Genomic DNA, 24,986 nt, shown 5'->3' with positions numbered 1-24,986 from the left:
GGAAAGTGAGAGTTTTATTAGGAATAAACTCTTTTTTCAACAATAATACCATATCTCTTGAATTATTATCTCATTATCTAAGGAAGACAAAGTCATATTAAATTTGCTCAATCAAATCAACAAGGAAAACTATATTAGGGAAATAAATAAAATATATCATTTAAAAACGAAATATTATTTCCCTTCACTATCTCTGCTGAGATAGAGCCGACGCTAGGAAAATGATAAGTTGATTTTTAAGGGATATGAGACAACACAACAGATAGACATCCACCTTCTCGGATTCATGAGCTTAACAACACAACCCATTTGCATCTAAGTAGGTGCACTCTGTGCTGCCACAAATATAAGAAAATAAAGTTACTCATTGGTTAACAACTATAGTTTTTGGTCTTGTGGTAAGTGCTTGATCCTAACAAAAAGATAAATTAATTTTGATACAAAATATTCAAAACTTAAAATAATTTTATAAATATATTTATTTTGGTGTGAATACCAAATTTAGGTAATTATAAAAGAAAAATACTATGTAGTTGAAAGATGTTGTAATTTTACAAAAAAATTAAGCTTCGAATCAATTTTTCTTCAAGCATTCAAACTTTAGCTTGCATCTAATTTTATTTCCAAATACTCTCTACTTTTTCTTCTCCCCTACTTTAAATAAATCACTTTAAAATAAATAAATCTCTCTCAAACAAACACTAAAACCCATAAAAATTAAAGCCAATAACCACTCAATTTTTTAACATATACGATAAACATGAGTGTTGCCGAGTCTGTAAAGGTCAAGATTGATAGTTGTTGATCTGATCGTATATCTAGATTAACAATTGATCTGACATGCATTCTACTAGCCACGATTAAAACTTTGAAGTCATTGTGCCTTGATTCAGGTCGTTTAGGGAGACATCTGATCGGACGATTGGAAACTCAAAATTATAATGAATATTTTATATGAGTTTAAAGTTCAACTTATACGAGTGTAAAGTGTTAGATTAAGTTTTTGTTTACTCAATAGGCAGCAGAAATTTAAAATTTTGGTTTTGATGTTCAAAACGTTCATTGAGCGTCATACGATTTAATAAACATTAATAGAGTGTTTAGTTTAATTTACCTTTGCATATATAACATCATCAACAACTATAATAGGTTTTAATCGGAAATAGCCTTTCTTGAAAATCCCTACTGACGGATCTCCTCCTTTCTTCGATCAGCTGAATAAGTCCACGATTAGATACTGGATTCCTTGTATAGATCGCACTAGAGAACTTAACGAAATTTGCGTCGAGATTGTATCATACAAATTTCAGAAATCCGATGGCGTTGCGGTGACATTTGGACGGTGGCAGGTGTGAAAGGAAGGGGCCGAAAATTATCTCTTCCAAAAATAGGATTGGCGAAATTTTCTTAGTGAGAGAGATAGAGAAATTTTGTGGACAAAATTAGCATGCAAAAAGTTATGTCACTTCATATAACCCTTAATGAAATATTTATAAGCTTTAACTCCCGATCTAATTAAGAATCTTACTTGAATTAGGATATACTAATTTCATTATTTAAAATATCTCAAGTATGTATTTTATACTTATGAAAATAAAATACATAATTAAATCATTATCCACTTATATATATATAATATAAATATATATATAGAAATATATATAAATTAAATAATTTTTATTAATTAATCAAATAATTAATTTATTCAAGATGCTTCTATAATTTTTTATGAGAATTTTGCACTTAGTAGTCACTACTACTAAAATTATTATTTAATTAATAGATTCTAAATGTACTAAATAAATAATTGTAAACTCATTATAACTCCGATCGATTATCACACAACCCCGATGTTAGGATCGGGAAAGAATTTAGAGGGGGAGGGTGAATGAACTCTTTCAAATTTTCTCTTTTAAAATTGATTTTAACTGTTTTTAGGCGGTTGAAAAATTCTTCTCAAACTGTTGAAAATATGAACAACTGTTAAGTGCGGAAAAATGGTTCACAATATTCAATGAAGCTTGAACACGTTAACATGCTTGATCAATAAGGACTGAAAAGTAAGTGATTGCTGGAAGTAATATGACACAAGATTTTTATGAATGTTCGGAGAATTAATACTCCTACGTCACCCTTTTTTTCTCTTTAGGAAGGATTCCAGTAAAAGACTTTGGCATTACAACGTTTTTGCAATAGCCCACTCCAACCAGGACTTATCACACTGCCTGTATTGGAACTCTTAGTGATCACTTTACACTTCTGGATATTAAGATCACTTAGGTCACCAGACACCAAGACTTGATCTAATACCAAAAGGTTACTGATGTGAATAAACGATTTGGAGTGAGTAGCACGAAAATGATCCTAAGATCAAATAATTTTTTGTTCAAAGCGTGCTCGTGGAGCGATGAAGTATGTAAACTTTTAAGAGCACTCTAAGATCTTTTTGTGAATGCAAGCAACAAGATTTTTCAGCTGGTAGATCAAGTGTTTTCTTACTAGCACACTCCTCTGTTAATATAAACGATCTTCTTAACGGTCGGAAGTGATGTATCAACGTTAACCTGTTCCACTGAATAGATGAGTTGTTGTCGACTTGATGAGCATTAAACGATCTTGCATAGATGCATTTAATGTTCTTTTTGTTCGGCATAGTTCTGAAGTGCTTTACCTGAAGATTTCCTTTTATGGTAACTGTCTTCTTTACTCAGAACTGGAAGTCTATACTTGGTTTACCCTTTCTGAGATAAAGATATAAATGCAGATCATTTTTGGAACTGACGAAAGTATACGTTGACTTCAAGACAGTGTAATATTTTGAATGTATCGCCGGTCAGAGTATGTCTTTGAGCAATAAGTAGTTCTCTTTAATGATCCGGTTCTGAGAGTCATTAAAGTCCAAGATGAATCTGCTAACGGTCTGAAGTAAGAGGTTGAGACTTCTTGGAGCTTTAGCCGGTTAAGAAGATATACCAGTGGACGAACCAAGCGGTTGAACTGATGCATATCTCATATACGAACCGTAGTTGATTTCAAGCTGACTTGTTTTTGTCATACACCAAAATTCTTGGGAATAATATTTTTTTAACAGCCGATGTATTGAGGATAAAAATTTTGATCTCTTAATGAAATGAAGAAATTTTCATTGATCTATTTTTTCCAGTTGCAGTTTTCTGAACTCTTCCTTAAAACAAGCAATTCCACTCTCCCACTAAATTAGCTATTAAGCTAACTTCCACCTCTTTCATGATATGAAATCAACTTATAAAATACTTTATAAGCACGCTGTTTGATCTCCATCAAACTACAGTCGTCGAATTCAATTACTTGAACTTGAATATCTCCACAGGAAAACTGAATCCAATATTTGTGTGACCCCCAATGGTTCAGGGATACAGCTAGCCTTGTGTTGACAACTTCATGTGATTAAAAATATCATTTATTCTTATTAGAGCTGGCATTAATTAGCCTCATTACTTTCATCAACCCCTTGATCAAGAATTTTAGAACTGAAGTCTGATTGCACCCATCAGATCATCATAAGAGCGTCTAGTAACATTTGCATATGATAGATTACATAGACAAACATTTGATTCAAGCTTTTAAGCTTACAAATAAAACTAGTCGTACACTCAAGCCCACTTTACATAGTTGCATATGATCATTAAGGGTCATCTAGTTCTAGGAAGATTCATTGAAATTAATTGCATTCGAGAACAGTTTGTATACTGTTTCTTCGTTTAGTTGAGTAGACGAGGGGTTTCAGATTGACAATGTTATGTCAAAAATGAATTGGGTTTTGTAAATTGCCCGTAAAGACCAAAGCTTCCTAGTGTGAGCCTTCAGAAAGGAAAAAGGGGTGTGACGTAGGAGTTTAAGTTCTCCGAACATTCAGAAACACAATTGCATACATTTTATTTTAAGGTTACTATTCGATTTACATAGTCAGACCATTACTTGAATTGTTCTAATATGTCAGGTATAGCTTCTTTCTGCATATATTTTTGTTAGCAAACTGACACTAATAATCGAGAATACCAAGTTAAGTTTCTAACCAGATGGAATTATTATTGAAGAAAGAAATTTTAGGATGCATGCTTCTAAACGTTTCAATCGACTCTATCAAGTGGTAACAGAGACGGCTTATTCTCGTTTCTGAACATTTTCTAAAACGGCCTAAATCAACAAGATCTCAATGTTCTCAAAGAAGAATATGATTATTGGAAGATAAGGATGCATGCTCATTTAGTTCATAAGACGATGATATGTGTTACATCATGACTGATGGATCACTAAAAATTGTGAAAGCAAAAAAAACTGTTATTGCTAGAACTGACTGAAAACTTCAAAATATTGAAAAGCCTGGGGATGAATCTAGGATGAATGGACAAACAATAATAAGAAGAAAGCCAACATCGATAATGTGACTAAAGACATGTTGTAAAGAAATCTTGACAAGAATATATTCCGCAAGATCAAGATGTGCAAGAAAATAAAAGAAATTTGAGAAAAACTGATTTAGTTGTGCGAGGGTAAAGAAAAAACAAAAGAAAATAAACTTTCTGTTGCTATACAGAAGTTTGATAGCATCAAGATAAAATAAGGAGAATCAATGTTTGAATTTGATGAACGGATAAATAATATTATCATTTAATTGAGTGCACTTGGAAAAGTGTACAGTAACCGAGAAGTTATTTTGAAAGTAATGCGTGGATTGCCCAAAGAGTGAGATTTGAATACAATAGAAATGTGAGAATCAAAAGATTTAAAGAAGCTGGAACTACATGATCTATTCACATATATAAAAGCTTATGAATTTGAGTTGTGAACTAGAGAGGATGATCAATCTACCTCTCAATTGACAAAGGCCTTAACTGGTGAATTTAGAACCATCAGTTTCGAATGAGAAGTCAACCAAGAAGTTGAGTACTGATGCCATGTAACTGTTTGTGAATAATTTTGGCAAGTTTCTAAGGAAGAATCATGGAAATATTCAAGGCTCTCACCAAAAATCTTATCTGAATAGGGAATCAACTTATGATTCCAACGCTTGTTTCAACTGTGGCAAAACTGTATATTTTATAGCTGACTATACCAAACCAAATAAGAATTACAAGAGATTGGTTGAGAAGGACAATAAGTCTTTAGACAGAAGCGGATCCAAAGATGAAAAAAAAGTCTTTAACAAATAGCATAAGGTGTTGGTGGCAGAGGAAATCAAATCAAAGTGGAATGACTCTGACAGTTAATCATCTAAGTCAGAAAGCTCAAGTAGTTCAAGTGATAATGAGAAAGTGAAGTGCTTGGTGGCAAATGATGCTGAGCTAGAATCTACCAGTGAACAAGTATTATATTTTAGCTCAACTGATTTCACAAGAGATGATCTTGTCACTGCACTTCATGAGATGGTAAATGAGTACGAAAATTTTTCTCTCATTTGAGGAAGTTACAGCTAAGCAAAATGATCTCCTAGACAACGAAACTGAACCTGACTTGGAAAAATCTAGTGAGATGTTGAGTCTAAAAGCAGAGATTGTCAATCTTAAAACTGAGAATGACAGGGCCCCAGATAAAAATCGGAAGTTAAAATCTGATAATACGAAGCTAATTGAACTAGTTTCATCTTAGAACAAGTCATCAGTTTCTTAAATGAAATTCAAGAGTCGCAAAAATAATTTGGAGACAAAACTTGTATTAACAACAATGAAAGAATTTATTACTCTGTTACTCAACGGAAGCTAAACATGTGAAAAGAGAAGTACATTCACTTTCTGATATCTAATTTGGTATATTAACATAATGAACCAATTCGTCAAGTTGCAAAGCCCGATGGCGTTGGAAGGTCCAAACAACATTTGTATCTAAGGTACATAAAACATATCACAAAAATGCATATGTACAACCTCTTTGGAACAAAAAAGTGGCCGATCTGTTAGACTGATCCAAGTTTTTGTTCCAAAAGAACTAATCTCATGTGGACCCAAGTAGGTATGAGTACCAATAGTTATTCCTCATTTGTGAACAGAACATAGAAACTGAACTAATCAAGAAGTCAGTATGGTACATTCTTAGTGGATGTTCAAGGGACATGACTTGTGAAGCTAAACTGTTATCTAAACTAACTCAGTTTACTGGACCTAAGATTACTTTTGGAGATGCTTCTAAAGGTAAAATCGTGGGTAATGGTAAGCTTATCCATTGTTACATAATAATGAAGATATACTAATTGTTGAAAATATTAAAAAAAATTGATTAGCATAAGTCAACAGTGTGATAATGGCTATTCAATTGAGTTCCACAAACATATTTATATTTTCAAATATGTTTCTGGATGCGTTATAATGATAGGTAACAGATGTGGAAATGCATACAAAATTAGTTGGACTATACAACCTAGTGAACCAGTGTGCTTTATTGCTTCTAACTTACCAAAAAACTATTTGTGTCACAAGAGGTTAAACCATTTAAATTTCTAAGCCATTGCAAATCCGAGTAAGAATGATTTGGTCACTGTTTTGAACAAAATAGAATTTTCCATGGATAAAGTTTGTTGAGCTTCTCAGTTGGGAAGCAAGTTAGGTCATTGTTTAATAACAAATTGTGTAACTCTAGTTATTGTTGATGAATTTTCAAGGTTTACATTGGTAGTCTTTTTTAAAATCAAAAGATGAAACTGCTGCTCAACTGATCAAGATTTTCAAAAACTTTTAAATGAAAAATCAAAAGGGATTGACAAAATCAGATCTGATAAAAGAACTAAACTTTACAACCAAATTTATCTACCTTTTTCGAAAGTCATGGAATCAGGCATGAGTTCTCTGCAACTTGAACACCTCAACAAAATGAACTTGCAAAGAGCAGGAATAGAAATTTTAAATAGGCTACTAGAACAATGTTTGCTGATTCTGACATTTCTAAAAAGTTTTGGCGAGAGGCAGTGGAAACTTCATGTTATATTCAGAACATATCTATGCATAACAAGAAACATGGCAAGATAGCATATAAGATCTGACGTGGCAAGCAATCTATGGCATCTTATTTCAAAATCTTTGGGTGCAAATTTTTTATCCACAATAATGGTAAAAATCATCTGACTGCTTTTGACGCTAAGTTAGATTATGTTATATTTCTTTGTTATTCTTCAATTAGCAAAGCTTATCGAGTATTTAACAAAAGAACTTTAAATGTTGAAGAATCAATGCAAATTGTTTTTGATGAACATTGTAAACTGGCTAGTCAACTGATCCAGCTGATTTCAACAATTAATTTGAAGATATAAATCTCAAAGACGAGAGTAAAAATGAGGTCCATATTAACAAAATGACACTTCAATCTCCATAGCATGAGCTATTTGGTCAACAGTTGAACAAGACGGTGTTCCAGTTGACCAGTTTGCGGATACACAAAGAAAAATTGAAAATAAAATTGATGAGAACAAAAATGAAGTCAACTTAACTGATGCCAACAAAACTGAGCACAAAAAAACTGATTCAGTTCCGCATAACAACATTGATGAACCCAATTATAGATGGAACAAGAATCACCTACCTGGCTTAGTAGTAGGTAACACATCTGCTCCAGTGACAACCAGAGAACGAACGCTCAATCTATTTTTACACTATCTTTCATTTATAACATTGAACCTAAAAACATTGATGAAGCTTTAACTGAAAATAGTTGGATTGATGCTATTCCAAAAGAGCTAACTCAGTTTGCTAGAAATTCTATTTGGAACTTGGTTCCAAAACCTTCTTATCAATCAGTTATATATACAAGATGAGTGTACATGAACAAACTCAATGAAATTGCACAGTGGTAAGGAACAAATCAAGATTAATTTCTCAAGGATTTAGGCAAGAAGAAGGAATTAAATGTGATGAAACCTTTTCTTCAATAGCTAGACTGGAAACTATGAGGACATTCCTTGAATTTTCCTCTTACTATAATTTCAAAGTTTATCAAATGGATGGAAAGAGAACATTCTGGAATGGACAACTATAAGAGGAAGTTTATGTTGAAAAACCATCAGGTTTATCAACCATTTATTTTCTGATCATGTTTATATAATGAACAAATCTTTATATTGTCTGAAACAGGCTCAAGAGCTTGGTATGATACACTATCTAGATATCTTATTGAACATGATTTTATCATAGGCACTGCTGATAAGAATCTATTTAAATATACTAAATAGATCATACTTTATTAGTGAAAATTTACGTCGATGACATTATTTTTGGGTCAACTAACCTCGAATGTTATGAAATGTTTTCTAAGCTGATGCAAGACAAATTGAAATGAGCATGATGGGTGAGCTGATATTATTTCTTTGCCTGCAAGTTAAACAATTGGATAATGATATTTACATCAATGAAACTAAGTACACAAATGAACTAATCAATAAATATAGAATGGAAATATGTATACAACATCAACCCCGATGAGCTCATCAGTTAAACTAGAAAACGATGAAGGGGGGATATCAGTTGAATTAAGCATGTATCGAGGCTTAATTGGATTTTTATTGTACCTAACTGTCAGTCAATCTTATAATATATTTGTCCTATGTATGTGTGCTCGGTTTCAGTTTGAACCTTATCAATCTCCTTATTTAGCTGCCAAACGAATTCTTACATATCTTAAAGGCAAAAAAAATGTTGGACTATGGTATGATAAAGACTATTATTTCAATTTAGTTTGTTATTAAGATGCAGATTATGCTGGGTGCAAGCTTGATAGAAAACGTACTAGTGGATCATATCAGTTCTAGGAGACAGACTGATTTATTAGTTTAGCAAGAAGAAAACTTATGTAGCAACGTCCAAAACTGAAGCAGAGTACTTAGCTGATGGAAGCTACTGTACCCCACAGCTCTGGATTCAACAACATTTGAGAGATTATGAGATCATTGCACAAGAGTAATCAATATTTTGTGAAGATACAAGTACCATAGTGATCAACTAGAATCCAATTCTACACTCTAGGACCAAAAACATTTTTGTCATACATCACTTAATCAGATATCATACATTGAAGAAATATATAAGGCTAGAATATATCTCAAATGATCAACAAGCAGCGGATATTTTCGCCAAGCCACTACCAAGGACTAAGTTTTCTTACTTTAGAAATATTTTATAGCTTATTTATTTATCTTGATGCTTAAGTTACAAAGAATATTGAGTTTTAAGAAGGTCAACTGATAAGACAAGTCAGTTTACCGTGAACTCAATGAAAGTCAGTGTAGTTCACTAAACTGAAATTTTCTACTTTTGGACAAACTGATATTATCATTTAGTAGAATGATTGTTAATTTAGTTTAATTCCTTACGCTTGAATACTCAGTTTTCCTAAAATCAGTATCTAAATATTTCAAAAATAATTTTTTTGTTCCAATGACACGTGTCTTGTTAAAGGAAATTCAAAAAGTCATCGTACATAAGTTCCTGAGTTTAACTCCTTATATTGTTCCTTCACTGTTCAAAGTGTTTTCTGCATTTCTTTGTGCTTTTAGTTTCTTGATTCTCATATAGAAATTTTTTTAAATCTGTTAGGATTTCCTTTCGAAATGACATAATCTTAAGTAGCTTAATATTAAATTCCATTGTTGTAGATTTCAATTCAATTTATACCAAGGAAGACAAAGAAATCTCATGAGTTTTTCGATTGTTAGATTCATCTAAACTCAGAGGATTTCTTTCTACTACTTCCTTGGATATCTTTGTGACAAAGTTGCACTATGAGAAGAGTTCATTCTATGAAGAGAGAAAGATTGTTATGAATATCAACAGTCACTCCCTACTAATTGACAAGGGATTTTTTGCAGCCTTGTTTCAGTTAACTTAAGAAGGAATCACTAACTTCTCTGGTATCTCTACTACTGATTTGGAGGAAATGTAACCGCATTTCTCTACATCGAGGTTTCTGGAATTTTAAATGCAATAAAAACTCTCCACAAGCTTAGGATGCTCAATACATAGAGCATTTCGGCTTTGAGGCCAAAGGGCCAAGCCCTGACTACTTCACCTGCTAGTATGTTAAAGGTAAAGAAGAAGATTGGAGAAGAAATGGCTCAAGCTAAGAAATCTAAGGTTGAGATGAGCAAAGTCGGTTTAGCCACTAGGTTAAAAGCCAACAGTAAGTTAATAACCTTTGAAAGTGATTATGATAAAGTACCTTTTCCACCGGTTAAGAAGGTTAGGACAACAAAGACTAAAGCAATTTCTACTCCAAGAAAACTAGCATCTTTTCCCATTGATAACGAAAGTGAGAAGAAGAAGAAGAAAGAAAAGAAGGTTGAGGCGGAGAAAATTGATCCGAAATTGAACAAAACTGATGTCAAGGAAGCTCCTGTTAAGGAAACTGACAAGAAAGTTTCTACTAAATGTGTAGAGAATTTGACCTTGGTTGGGATAGCTTCTCCTCTGTGAACAATTGTTCAACCTAGCATACTACAGACAGCATGGCCTAAAGGCATGATTATCATGGATTGAATTGAGTACAACTGATCTGGACATGACTTAAGATTCTCTTCTAAAGGGACAAAAGGGAAAAGAAAGGAAATATGGTTGAAATTGATGATTCCAAACCATTATCTACAGTCCAAACTCAGATAAATTTGTTAATGGAAGAGGTGAATGAGTACAAAACTGAATACTATGATGAATGGTATAATTTTATAACAATCATTACTGCTCGAAAACTGAAGAGGAATGAGACTTTAAAGAAGTTAATTGCTCTTGAGAAAATGGTGATGAAGGCTATGAAAGCAGTATCGATGGTTCATGCGTTGGAGAGGAGGGAATATTTCTTTAATATAATGAAAATTAAGAAATTGACCTTGATTTATAAAGAATTGAAGAGAAATTATGAATTGACCTATTCAACTGCCCACGATGATCGAGCTACGTTCACTCAGTTGAATGTAGATTTGTGCTCACTGCAAATGAAAGTCATGTTCTAGGAGATGAACCAACAGTTGTTCATTCCAATTGACAACAAGAGTAATATATCTACCAAGGACTCTATTCATCTGGACTCTACCAAAAATGAACAGAATCAATAGGAACAACAAAAAAGGATTAATCAGTTCCAGCTCCAAACAAAATGCTTCATTAAGATCAATAAAAAACAAGCCAAGTTGGAACATCATCCAGTTAGGATGAGCAGATTACTATTGATGACATTTTTAAGACAATAACTAAAAGCATTCTAGAAGGTCATGAGAAAGAAATTTTAAAAAATAATCCATTTGGGGTGAAACCGAGGAATCGGAAATGGAAGAATCTGTTCAAATTCAACAAGAGACTATGAATAAGGAGATTTTTGTTCACATTGAATGATTTGTTGCTGAAACTGCTTCTACTCCATCTGTGGAAGTAATTGGCTTGTTGAGAATTGAAGAACATTTGGAATTAGAGAATGAAGAAGTGGAATTTGTGAGAGAAGTTGTTACTCTTGTTCAACTTGTTCCTCTCTAGTTCAGCCTATGGAAGTTCAACTTACTGAAGTTGTAGTTCTTGAAAAATATTTCATGTCTGAAACTATGGGGAATCATTGGCTCCGAACTCATCAGTAGTTGAAGAGTCGTTTGCAGTCGTATACCAAACTAAAATCCAATAAATTGGAACTGAAGTTGTTGAGTCAGTTGAGCAAATTGCAAACACTTCAGTTGTACAAACTACTTCAGTTGAGCACGTTGATTTTGATGAATCCAGCAGTCAGTTGATCATTTTCCTAATCCAAAAGCTCATATTATTGCTGAATAACCAGAAATGGAGCTTGAATATGAACCTAAAAAATTTATCATAACATAAACCTAAAAATTGGTCATGGCTCTTGATCATCCTTTTACCATATAATATCAAATATTATATAAACCATAATATCAAATATTATCAATAAATCATGTATCCTACAAATATGTCACTAATCATCATAATTAAGATTAAATTGAAAATTAAATAAATACCTTTATTTAATCATCCAATTTATTGGTAATAAAATTTCTTGTAAAACAAATTTTACCATAAATAATAAAACTCATTTTTAGATTAATTATTTTATAAGAGAATTCCATGATTTTGTTACAAATATTTACACTAACAAAATTATCTAATTTTCAAAAAATTCAACTTTGGCCCATAATTTTGATAAATTATAAAATTGTATATATCACAAATTTGTCGAGCCCATGGGCCAGGGTCCACCCGAGATCATCTCAGACATCCTTGATTTATGTATACCCACTGCCCAACTCTTCCCGAAATATTTTGGCAGCTTCCAGCATGCAGATTTATTTTGCGAACAGGCAGCGCACTGCTCTGCTCAAAACAGCTCTCGAAATAATTTTTTTTAATTTAAAAACAAATTTGGGAAGTGGTTGCTATACAAATCTGCAGCGCACACACATATTCATCCAGGAACTATTTCGGGCCAAACCGCATAAATTCGTTCAACATGATTTAAACAAAAAGTCACGCGATTGAGAAACATTGGCTTTGATACCATTGTTGGAATACCTTTTTCTCATACCCAAGATGCAACATTAGTTTTAATTTTTTTTTGACGTTTAAAACGTTTTTTAGGCATCGTATGATTTAAATAAATATTAATATGGTGTTTAGTTTAACTTACCATTTCATATATAATATAAGCTTCGACTATTCCGGGTTTTATGCATATATGACTATTCTAACAAATCCATAACGGATCTACTCATTTATCCGATCGTCTAATCAAGTCCACAATCAAAGATTGAATTCTTTGTATAGATCGCACTAGAGATCTAAACAAAATTTGTGTCGCGATTTAACCGAGCGGAATTTCAGATATCCGGGGGCGATATAATGAAAGAAGCCGCCGAAAAAATTCTTCACAAAAAATAGGACTGGCCGAAATTTTCTTAGGGAGAGAGAAAGAGGGATTATTTCACCCTGCCCGTGCAGGCAGTGCCTGCACGGGAAGGGAACGGCCCGGATCACTCCACATGAGTGATCCGGGCCCACCACCATGTATAAAAAAAAAAAAAAAAAAATTGGCTCGGATTTTTCCGAGCCGTTAGATCTACCCTGCGGGCAGTGCCCGCAGGGGTAGGGTCTACTTTACCGAGAAAGAGAGAGAGATGAAATTTTGTGGAGAAAATTTGTTTGCAAAAAGTTATGTTATTTCATAAAACTCTTAATAAAATATTTATAAATTTTAATTCTGATCTAATCAGGAATCCTATTTGAATCAGGGTATAGTAATTTCATTATTTAAAATCTCTCGTGGATGTATTTTCTACTTTTGAAAATACTATGCATAACTAACTAATTATTAACTACGATCCACGATCAGAATGCCGATGCATCGAGGATACAAATTTCGTTCACTTAATGAAAAATAAAAATTTCAAAGGACAATTTTTCACTGATCAATTTTTGGTAGATGAAAATTTTGTGAACTCCTTCACTAAAACAGACATTCCACACTCTTAACTTAATTAACTATTAAGTTAACTTCCACATCTTTCATTATATGGAATCAACTTATAAACTCATAAGATCACATATAATATTTTCACCCGTAGACAAACGGTGAATATTTGACTACAATGCATTGACTCTTACGTAAATAACACATAACATCGCCTCCTGATGACTCTCAATGCAGTTGGTAACGAATCAAAGTGCATGATAGCATATAGAGCTTTTACGTTGTCCCGGGTTAATTCATTAGTGATGTACAACCATAACTGCATACTATTTTACTAGATAAGTGATATTCACTTGAATAGTCTGATGGATGGTTGTTCAGTCCATCATCTAATGATCACCCACTTGTATGAATAGACATCATTATGTCCTTACTAATGAAACATCTTGTTTATATCGCAGATGTTAGTATCAAGCTAAATCGACATTTTTTATCCTTATTTTAGGCTGTTGAATCGATTAAGAACTTGTTTAGAATATACAATATGCTTCCTAATAAGCTTCATGATCTTACGTTGAGAGTCATACCTAATGGTACTTATAATATATTCAAGGTCTTTATCAATGTAGTTTTCATGGATATATAAATAAAATAAATGTCATAATTGGATAAAATCGTAAACTATTATTAAAATAAAGATTGTTTATACATTACAGTCGATAAAGCTCAAGTAAAAAATTGACTTGCCGAACATTAGTTTAACATCGATAATATTATCTACTCGAATTAGATTCAATGATTATCATTGATTTACAAAAAATTTTATGAGGGGTCAAGAAGTCAAAGGTGACCCCCATATATTTGGACAAAGATAATCAATCATAAGATCTATTGAGAGTCTATTTTAACAATCGGACGATCTCATTGACCCGTGGCAGGAAATATATGGCTTGATAAATATATCAGGTTTTTCTTCCTTACATATATAGTATGATGTGATTTTTTCAAGGTGTTGTGCTCCTCAACCTTTTTCCTTACTGACCTAATTAAATTTGATAGCTTTTAATAATTTGTCATATAGGTAAGGCTCGTTCTCGTCTGACCAAATAGACCGATTGATTTGTCAATTTTCTAGCTCATCCAAATGGTGGGTAGCCCACCTCGGCCTGCAAAATGGTTGGTTTTGACGAGTTGCTGGTTAATCCAGCAAACTGTTAAATATAACTAAAAATTGACGGATTGGTCAGTCCAACCATGCCAAATAGGGGGTTGAGTTGGTAATATCCCAACAAGCCCAAATGATGGGTCGACCTACCTCGCCATGCCAAATAGCAGGTTGGGACGGGTTGTTGGCTGGTCCGTCCTATTGATCCATTTTGACAATTCTGGTTTTTAATATATGTAATTATGTCTAATTAAAATCTAAATAAATATTCTAAAAAAGTAATTATTTTTTCTTTCAATGTATATTTTCTTAAAAATATTTCCTTTTTTTTTCCTTTTATTTTATAGCATATAAATTTTTTTGATTAGGTAACATTAGAAATATCAATTTTTACTGTATATTTATAAAATATTACATATATGTATTTGTGGTATTTTTCCTTTATACTTCGAAAAAATTTAAAATATCTGATTATTAAATACATTGGATTGAATGAAATGAATTAGGTACCAAATGTGATTGGATTTTTACTTGGAGCCCTGCAGTTGTTTCTCTATGCAATTTACAAGAATCCAAGACCATCAAAAGATAAAGGATGGATGACACAGCGCCTGCTTCCATCTACTTCAGACCACAATGCCACTGTCGAGCCATAAAGAAACCCCCATATTCTTCAAATTTTGATTTCATATCAAGAAATAAATGGAAATTAAGAAAATAGGGAGGAAATATTTAATATATTTGATTTTGTATTTTCTTATATTATGTTGTATATATTTACGAAGATGACTTAGGTAATGGAGTTTTATAATTGTTAAAAACATGAATTTTGCGTTTAAAATTTGGATTTCTGAAAATTTCAAATAATTAATAGATCACGCTAGCTAGTGATACAATTAAAAGTTTAATCATGTATTATGGCAAATGTGACATTCAAAAAAGGTATGGATTCGATCGTTTATGAATTAATTATTTTAAATAATCGGTTTGGCAATTTTTACATTCGTTTATTTGAATATTCACATTAATAAACTTGCTACTTGATAAGCACGAATTATATAGCGTTTTAGGGTCTTTATTTTGTCGTATTCGAGCTTATCTGGCATTTTTATTCCGGGTTTTGCGCTTAATTCGTCTCATTATGGCTATTTGCAGGTTTGACCAAAAGATGATAAAAGCCAAAGAAAAGAAAGAAAAGTCAAACTTCGCAAGGCCACGTCAGAAATACCCGGAGAAATAGGAAAAACAAGAGAAAGGGCCAAAGTCCAGACACATACACGGACCCCGTGCAAGGGTCCGTGTCTAAAGAAGCCAAGAGAATAATTTATTCGAGCCACTCCGGACCCAAAGACGGACCCCGTGCAGGGGTCCGTGTCAAGAAACAACCGAGAAAAGAAAATTGCGCGATCATCCGGACCTTCACCCGGACCCCTACACGGGGGCCGTGTCCAGCATCTCCCAGACATATAATTAAATCGCGACTACACGGACCCGAAGCCGGAGGTAGACACGGGGTCCGTGTACCCTAGTTTGAGATCAGATTTCGCGAAGATTTGGAAGAATAAAGGAAAGAAATTTAGAGATTGAGGGGGACTTTCTGGGACGCAGAACCCTTAGCAGCCGACTTTTGGGAGAAAAGGCGAAAAATTTCCTGACTCTTGAAGACGGTGACGGCTTGGGAGAAAATCGGGAGAGACGAGAGGAAATCGCGCGCTTCACACGCAAGACCCGCACATCATCACTGAGATTTTCTCTTCTCTTTTATTTTCGTAATTTCAGACATGAATTCAAACATTAGATTTGAATTTAGTTTTGAATTTATGGAGTAGTTTCTCTGTTGATCGGGACCACGATTGGGACAAACGATTGATTTGTTTATTCATTGGATCGTTTGATTAATAAAATTGTTTCTTGTTATTGATTAATATTTGCATAATTTTCATGCTTTTAATTTGGCCAATTAATTGTATGTTTGTTGTTTGATCTTGACTCGAAAGAAAATAGATTGAATTTAGCTTCAAAAATATTAATCAACACACGGTTAAATCGACTAGAAATAGTATTCGATTTCAGTGTGCGATTTTAGGCGACAGCTGCGATTCTATCATTGTTAAATGCGTTTTTGTTTAATTAAATTCAATTAGAAATAATTGGACTGTTAAATGAAAATAGGATTATAAATTCTAGAAATAGATTTATAATTAAATTAGAGAATTGCATCGTGACAGCGAATAACCTGTGGTTAAATTATTCCAGTGCGTGATAAAATCTGAGTTTGTTACCGTTGTGTGTCCCGGTCACTTTATTTAAATTCGAAAACCCCCGAGTTCCAAGCGTTTCTGTTAATCTGATTCTAGTCATCTACTTATCATAAATTAGTTCAATTTAATTAATTTAAATAATCATCAAATCACTTTTTATCGTTGCCTAGATTAAATCAAATAATAAATTCTTGGTACTTAAATAATAGTCTCTGTGGGATCGATACTTGGACTGTTCGTCCATTTACTATAACTTGACCTAGTCCGCTTGCTAGGATTATTCCCAACCGAAATCGTCGGTCAAGTTTTTGGCGCCGTTGCCGAGGACTATTTATTTAATATTAGGATAAATTATTTGTTTGAGACTAGGCTTTTATTCTTAGTTTTAAATTTTTCAGTTATTCTATTCTTTAGTATTTTAATTAATTTTGTTTCAGTTTTTCTTATTATATACTCTTTTGGGGCTTAAATTGTGCACTTAAATTTTTGATTTCAGGGGTTAGCTCGTGTTATATGAACCGTGCTCAGGACGTCAAAAATCTAGTGCCACTTGATCTGGAGATTGAAAGCACCCTTCGCAGCATCCGCAGAAATCGAAGGAACAACAACCTGTCTTTTAAGTCCGAGTCTGAAGCAGAACCTGAAATAGATCTTAAATCAGAATTCGAAGGAATGGCCGGAGAAGAGGATGAACGTACGTTGATGGAACTTCATCGGCCAGCATTTGGAGGTTATGGGTCTAGTATCATCCGCCCTACGATTCAGGCAAATTCATTCGAGCTGAAGCCAGGCATCATCCAGATGATCCAAATGCAAGTAAAGTTCGGTGGAGCACCATCTGAAGACCCCAATGCACATCTGGAGAATTTTCTGTCAATCTGTGATACGATCAAGTGCAATGGGGTGAGTACTGATGCCATACGACTCAGACTATTTCCATTCTCCTTGCAAGGAGAAGCTATGGAGTGGCTTCGCGACCTTCCAGCTGGTTCTATCACTACTTGGGATGGGCTAGTTGAGTTCTTCATGCACAGGTATTTTCCCCCTACTAAGATTACACAAATGCGAAATGAAATCACTTCATTTAGACAGAGAGATGGGGAATCACTGAATTCAGCATGAGCGAGGTTTAAAAAGATGTTGAGAATGTGCCCGAGACATGGTTTTTCAGTAGGCCAACAGGTGGAGACATTTTACTATGGGGTAGATCCTTCTGTGAGATCTATGCTTGATGCGGCAGCAAATGGGAGTCTATACAGGAAAACGCCAACTGCAGCGCTCGAAATCATATCTAATATGGCCGAGAGCAATGTGGGTTGGCAAGACAACCGCAGGGAGAAGAAAGTAGGATTCCTTGAGATGGATGCTTTGACAGCGATTACAGCAAAACTTGATGGATTGACACATCAGATGTCACAGTTACAAGCGCAGAAGTCAATACCAGTCAAGTCAGTGAATCAGATCCAAGGAAATGCTGAAATGGGTGGTGGCCCATCTTGCGACATGCCATTCATGCCGGATATTCCTTGTGAGGAAATACAGTGTTTTGGATGGGATTCAGTAAATTATTTGGGAAACCAGGGGCGTCAGCAGAACAATCCATACAGTTTCTCGTACAATCCAGGCTGGAGGAATCATCCAAATTTCGGGTGGAGACAGTCAGAAAATGCTGTTGTGCCATTACAGTTTAATCCTCCACAGCATCCTACACAGCAAAGGCCTCCTCAACAACCACCTAAACCTCCACAAGGTGCTGGACCTTCTATGCCACCCGGTTTTAAGCCACAAGATGGCAAGTCAAACCTTGAGGACATGCTTGCAAAGTACATAGCAGGGAATGAGATGAGATGGCAAAATCATGATGCCATGATGCAAAGAGTGGAGACTCAACTAGGACAGCTAGCGACACAAATGTCTACACGAGCTCCGGGTTCACTACCTAGTGACACGGAAAAGAATCCTAAAGGTGTCAATGCAGTCACGGTGACGTCTCCTATAAAGCAAGAGGTGGTTGATGTCGATAATTATGCGAAGGAGAAGGAATTATCAAAGCAAGGATCCAATGACACGAAGGAGAAAGGTAAGTCCCTAAACTTGAACTCCAATATTGATATTAATTTGCTCCCTTTTCCCCAACGAGCTAAGCAACTGCAATTGGATACTCAATTTTCAAAATTCCTTGAAATTTTCAAAAAACTGCACATAAATATCCCATTTGCAGAAGCTTTAGCTCAAATGCCCTCATATGCAAAATTTCTTAAAGAAATCTTATCAAACAAGAGGAAATTGGTTGACTTTGAGACAGTTAAGCTTTCGGAGGAATGTTCTGCTATTTTACAAAATAAATTACCTCCAAAGCTTAAGGATCCAGGTAGTTTCTCTATCCCTTGTACCATAGGAACTTCATTTTTTGCTAAAGCCTTGTGTGATTTAGGTGCAAGCATTAATTTGATGCCTTATTCATGTTTTGAGAAACTAGGAATAGGTGAAGTGAAACCAACTACAATTTCTCTACAGTTAGCTGATAGATCAATTAAATTTCCTAGGGGAGTTGTAGAGGATGTGTTGGTGAAAGTTGACAAGTTTATTTTTCCAGTGGATTTTGTTGTGTTAGACATGGAAGAGGATCGTGAGATTCCTCTAATTTTAGGAAGACCATTTTTAGCCACTGGGAAAGCTCTGATAGATGTACAAAAGGGTGAGTTGGTATTGAGACTGAATGATGAGAGTGTGGTGTTTAATGTTTTTCAGTCTATCAAATATCCTAATGATAAATCTGATTGTTTTAGAATTGATGCTACTGACGAACTTGTTGAGTGCAGTTTGCAGGAATTGATCGGTGAAGATCCTTTGGAGTTTTGTTTGACTGATTCATGTTCAGGAGAGTTGGAGAATGATGATGTTAAGGAATACATGCTTTATCTGGAAGCAGGCAGACCGATCTCGAGAACGGTAAACTCTAGGATTGGGGAGCTTGGGCATGTCCCAAGACCTTTAAGGTCATCCATTGAAGAAGCCCCAATCTTAGAGATGAAACCTCTTCCCTCTCATTTGAAATATTTATTTTTGCTTGACAATGATAAACTGCCAGTAATTGTTTCATCTATCTTGACAGGTTTGGAGGAAGAAAAGCTGCTGCGAGTTCTGAGGGATAATATCAAAGCAATTGGTTGGAGCATTGCAGACATCAAAGGGATCAGTTCATCCATGTGCATGCACAAAATTCTGATGGAGACTGACCACAAGACTTCTACCCAACCTCAAAGACGACTGAACCCAGCTATGCAAGAGGTGGTAAAGAAAGAGGTGATTAAGCTACTGGACGCAGGTATTATTTACCCGATTTCTGATAGTAGGTGGGTTAGTCCAGTGCAAGTAGTTCCGAAAAAGGGTGGGATCACTGTTGTCAAGAATGAGAATAATGAATTAATCCCTACTAGAACTGTTACAGGGTGGCGTGTTTGCATTGATTATAGAAAACTTAATGACGCCACCCGTAAAGACCACTTCCCCCTCCCTTTTATTGATCAAATGTTGGAAAGGTTAGCTGGGCATCCTTTTTACTGTTTCCTGGATGGTTATTCAGGTTATATGCAAATTCCTATTGACCCTGAAGATCAGGAGAAAACCACTTTTACTTGTCCTTATGGGACATTTGCATATAAACGAATGCCATTCGGTCTATGTAATGCACCAGCAACCTTCCAACGATGCATGATGGCAATTTTCCATGATAAGATTGAGGATTTCATTGAAATATTTATGGACGATTTTTCTGTATTTGGCTCTTCATTCGATACTTGTTTGATTAATTTGTCTAAAGTTTTGGAGAGATGTGAGGAGTCAAATTTGGTGCTGAACTGGGAAAAATGCCACTTTATGGTGAGAGAGGGGATCGTGTTGGGGCATAAAATTTCTGAACATGGAATCGAGGTTGATAAGGCTAAGATTGAAGTGATAGAGAAACTCCCTGCCCCAACAAACATCCGAGGAGTGCGTAATTTTTTAGGACATGCAGGGTTTTATAGACGTTTTATCAAAGATTTTTCCTGCATTTCTAAGCCACTGACCAATTTACTGATAAAAGATGTGAAATTTGATTTTTCTGATGAGTGTGTGCAGGCATTTCAGGTCCTGAAGGAGAAGTTGATCACCACACCAGTGATGATAGCACCTGATTGGGGGTCGCCATTTGAGGTGATGTGTGATGCAAGTGACACAGCTCTAGGGGCAGTGTTGGGCCAAAAACGGGATAAATGCATTCATGTCATCTACTATGCTAGTATGACACTGTCAGCCGCCCAACTGAACTATGCCACTACAGAGAAGGAGCTTCTTGCCGTGGTTTTTGCTCTTGATAAGTTTAGATCGTATCTGATAGGGAGCAAAGTAGTCGTGCATACTGACCATTCCGCCTTGAAATACTTGATGGCTAAAAAGGATGCAAAGCCAAGGCTAATTCGTTGGATTCTTCTTTTGCAGGAATTCGATTTGGACATCATCGATAGGAAGGGAACAGAGAACCAGGTTGCAGACCATCTTTCTCGTTTGGAGAATCCAAGTTCAGGTAATGCAATTATTCGTGATGACTTCCCAGACGAGCAACTCTTTGCAATCGACAGTTTACCATGGTATGCCGATTTTGTTAATTATCTATCAAGTAAGTTCATACCTCCCCATTTTACTTATCAACAAAAGAAGAAGTTTTTCTCAGATCTGAAATATTATTTGTGGGAGGATCCTTATTTGTTTAGAATATGTGCAGACGGTATAATCCGTAGATGTGTTCCCCAGGAAGAGGTAAGTGAAATTTTGTTTCATTGTCATGCTGGTCCGGCTGGGGGCCATTTTGGAGCAACTAGAACTGCGTCCAAAGTCCTCCAGTCTTGTTTTTATTGGCCTACTTTGTTTAAGGATGCGCATGAATATGTTACAAAATGTTCAAATTGTTAGCGCACAGGTAATATCTCTAGAAGACATGAAATGCCTCTTAATAATATTTTGGTTTGTGAGATATTTGATGTTTGGGGTATAGATTTCATGGGGCCTGTTCCCGGTTTCTTTTGGGAACAAGTACATTTTGGTGGCTGTGGACTATGTGTCTAAATGGGTAGAGGCTACTGCATGCAAAACTAATGACTCTAGGGTTGTTGTTCAATTTCTTATGAAAAATATTTTCTCACGTTTCGGCACACCTAGAGCCATTATTAGCGATGGAGGTACGCATTTTTGTAATCGTCAGTTTGACAGTCTGTTGGCTAAGTATGGGGTCCGACATAAGGTGGCAACACCTTATCACCCCCAAACTAGTGGCCAAGTCGAGGTTTCAAATAGAGAACTGAAACGCATTCTTGAGAAGACTGTCGGTGCTTCGAGGAAAGAATGGTCTAGAAAACTCGACGATGCACTTTGGGCGTACCGCACTGCGTTCAAAACCCCCATTGGCATGTCTCCTTTTAAATTGCTGTATGGGAAATCGTGTCACCTACCTGTTGAACTTGAACATAAGGCTTACTGGGCGACTAAATTTTTGAATTTTGATGCTAAAGCCACAGGTGATGATAGAGTGCTGCAGTTGAATGAATTGGATGAGTTTCGGTTGGAGGCGTATGAGAATGCCAAGCTTTACAAAGAGAAAACCAAACGCTGGCATGATCAGAACATTGTTGGTCGAGAATTTGTGGTGGGACAACATGTACTACTATACAATTCTCGACTGAAGTTGATGCCAGGTAAGTTGCGTTCACGGTGGTCAGGACCATATACCATCACGCAAGTGTTTCCTTATGGGACAGTGGAGATCACTAGCGAAGCTACCGGAGCGTTCAAGGTAAATGGGCATAGGCTGAAAGTTTACCATGGAGGTACAATCCCCGACGTGCAAACCACTGTGGATCTGCAGGATCCAAACTAAATAAGGGAGTACAGTCGGGCTATAGACTATAAATTTAGCGCTTGCTGGGAGGCAACCCAGTGTTTTGTTTTTTATTTTCGTTTTTATTTTAATTTTCGTTTTGTTTTATTCTTATCTCGTGAGCTGATCTCAGTGTTTGGTGGTGCAGGTAACTTATTCACCGGTGGCGGGATTTATAAGGCATGGGATTCTATAAAAACGACGGATTCAGAACGCCAAATAGGCCAGGGAAGTTTCTGTACAATTCCTGCATCTTGTGTGCTTGGTTGCGTTTAAATTTTGTTGTGCAGATGTCTCGAATTATTCTTTCCTGGTTTGCATTATGTGTTGGGTCTAGAGTGCGTAGGGATTTATTTAAAAAAAAAAAAAAAAAAAAATTTGGGGTGAAAATACCGAGTCTGAACGGACCCTGCCCCGGACCCCTACACGGGGTCCGTGTGTTTAGATATTCGAAAGAACCAATATCCCGAGTCTGAACGGACCACTTTCCTGACCCATACACGAGGTCCGTGTATTGAGCCTTCCAAGATGCCGAAAACCCGAGTCTGCACGGACCTTTGGACGGACCCCTACACGGGGTCCGTGTCTAGCATTTCCAGAATTTTCACATTTGCGCATCAGCACGGACCTAAGGACGAACCCCTACACGGGGTCCGTGCCTTCTAAATTCGCGAATTCTCAGAATAAAAACGCGCAGACCCTCCCCAATCCCTAAACCCCCAAAATTCATTCCACCCTCATACCACCACTCACACCGCCGCCTTGCGCCACCACTGCCGTCGCGCCGCCGCCCCTCACGCCGCCGCCTTCACGCCGCCGACCACCGCCGGAATACACCCCTTCACCGTGTCATCATCTTCGAGTTACGGTGAGCGTGGCTACTCCGTTTCTCTCAAATTGGCGATTATCAGTGTTAGGAGATTCATGCTAATCCATACGAGTTAACTTAGTGTGATTGAGTTCGATTATTGTTTGGATTGTTGAGATTTGCGTTGTTTTTGCATTGGGTCTACTCTCGGGATATATTGTTGTTGAGCATTGTTTAATGTGAGTTGACTAGCAAGGGCATTGGTTTCCTTCATTGTGTTGGGATCAGTTGGAGTGAATTCGTTCTGTTGTGGTGAATTATTGGATTGGTGTACGTGTTTGTCGGGGAATTTGAGATTGGTGTATTGGATTATTGTTATTGAATTGTTGGAATTTCAGATATCATCGCTGGAATCAATATGCCACCCCGCAAACAAATCAGTAAGCGCGCCCGAGCCGATACCTCATCCCCCTATGATGCCTCCAGATTCACAAGCCTCGAAAATTTTGAATGGTTTTCGGCACTCCACGAGAATGCGATGATTGTTGAAAAATCCATCCACCCACGGATTGACGCCGAGGTACCCATCCGAGCTGAATTTGATAAATTTGGTTGGGGATCGCTGTTGGACATCACCGGCCCCTACTTTCCTGAATTGGTGTGGCAATTCTATGCCAACTTCGAAGACAAGGGCATTACTGGATTGCAGCGAGTTCGCACTTTCGTCAAGGGGGTGCTAATCGAGTTCGACACTGCCACTCTTGCCAATCTGTTGAATGTGCCAAATGAGGGCCCTCCGGTGAGCCACAATCAGCTAGACATTTTCTTCTCCGACATCACGTTTCGGATCCCCGAGGCCCGACGTCGCCTTCACTATTTCACTTCTCCGACGGGTTCTCGCTCGAGCGTCCTTCCTACTTCCCTCCCGTTGCTCGATCGCATCATCTGTTATTTCACGGGAGCGAACATCTTGCCGAGGAAGGCCGGGAACAACGAGGTCCGCATTTTGGACTTGTACATTATTGACAAGCTGCTGAATGGATTGGGGGCCATACCTGCGATTCCGGTCGCGTCGATCATTCTCGGTCATATGCGCTCTGTCGCGCATGTTGACCCCACAAAGAACAAGCGGCCATATGCCCCTTTTCCGATTATCATCTCCCGGATTCTATCGGCCCACGGCGTAGATCTCAGTGGCGAGACATCCCTCCTCCCCACCTCTACACAGATGCTCACCCCCCAGGCTATGCAGGGCATGTACTTCATCTTCCGCCAGGGTGCTTGGTACCGTAACCCTTCGAGTCGACATATCACTCCGCACCCCCGTGACCCACCGGTACCTCCACCCGCCATCGATGACCGAGCTTGGGACGATCGTGCACGGGAAGAAGCGGGCTTCGATGATCGCGCCGACCCTCAGGG

The 24,986-nt window shown here is 36.4% G+C and overlaps 2 protein-coding genes across 4 annotated transcripts in view; both read left to right on the top strand.

Annotated features, from left to right (window-relative positions):
* LOC140830057 (bidirectional sugar transporter SWEET17-like) overlaps nt 1–17,151 on the top strand; it is a 50,514-nt gene extending 33,363 nt beyond the window's left edge. Inside the window, exon 5 of one of the 3 annotated variants that reach the window (XM_073193345.1) lies at nt 15,088–17,151. In XM_073193345.1, coding sequence (XP_073049446.1) covers nt 15,088–15,237 — 150 coding nt within the window. In that variant the 3' untranslated portion in view covers nt 15,238–17,151. The remainder of the gene's footprint in view (nt 1–15,087) is intronic. The other 2 variants (XM_073193342.1, XM_073193338.1) reach the window with 2 other exon arrangements.
* Nucleotides 17,152–17,979: 828 nt separating this feature from the next.
* LOC140807179 (uncharacterized) lies at nt 17,980–23,022 on the top strand. Its single transcript, XM_073163918.1, is given in 4 exon segments — nt 17,980–18,922; nt 19,241–21,559; nt 21,857–21,891; nt 21,893–23,022. Coding segments are annotated over 4 exon segments (4,161 nt in total). The 3' UTR covers nt 22,757–23,022.
* The last annotated feature ends 1,964 nt before the right edge of the window (nt 23,023–24,986 follow it).

The sequence above is a fragment of the Primulina eburnea genome, chromosome 1 (genome assembly GCF_022965805.1).
Source record: "Primulina eburnea isolate SZY01 chromosome 1, ASM2296580v1, whole genome shotgun sequence".
NCBI classification, from domain to species: Eukaryota; Viridiplantae; Streptophyta; class Magnoliopsida; order Lamiales; family Gesneriaceae; genus Primulina; species Primulina eburnea.
The sequence above is the reverse complement of the archived record's forward strand: the minus strand, read 5'-3'. Positions and strand labels throughout refer to the sequence as shown.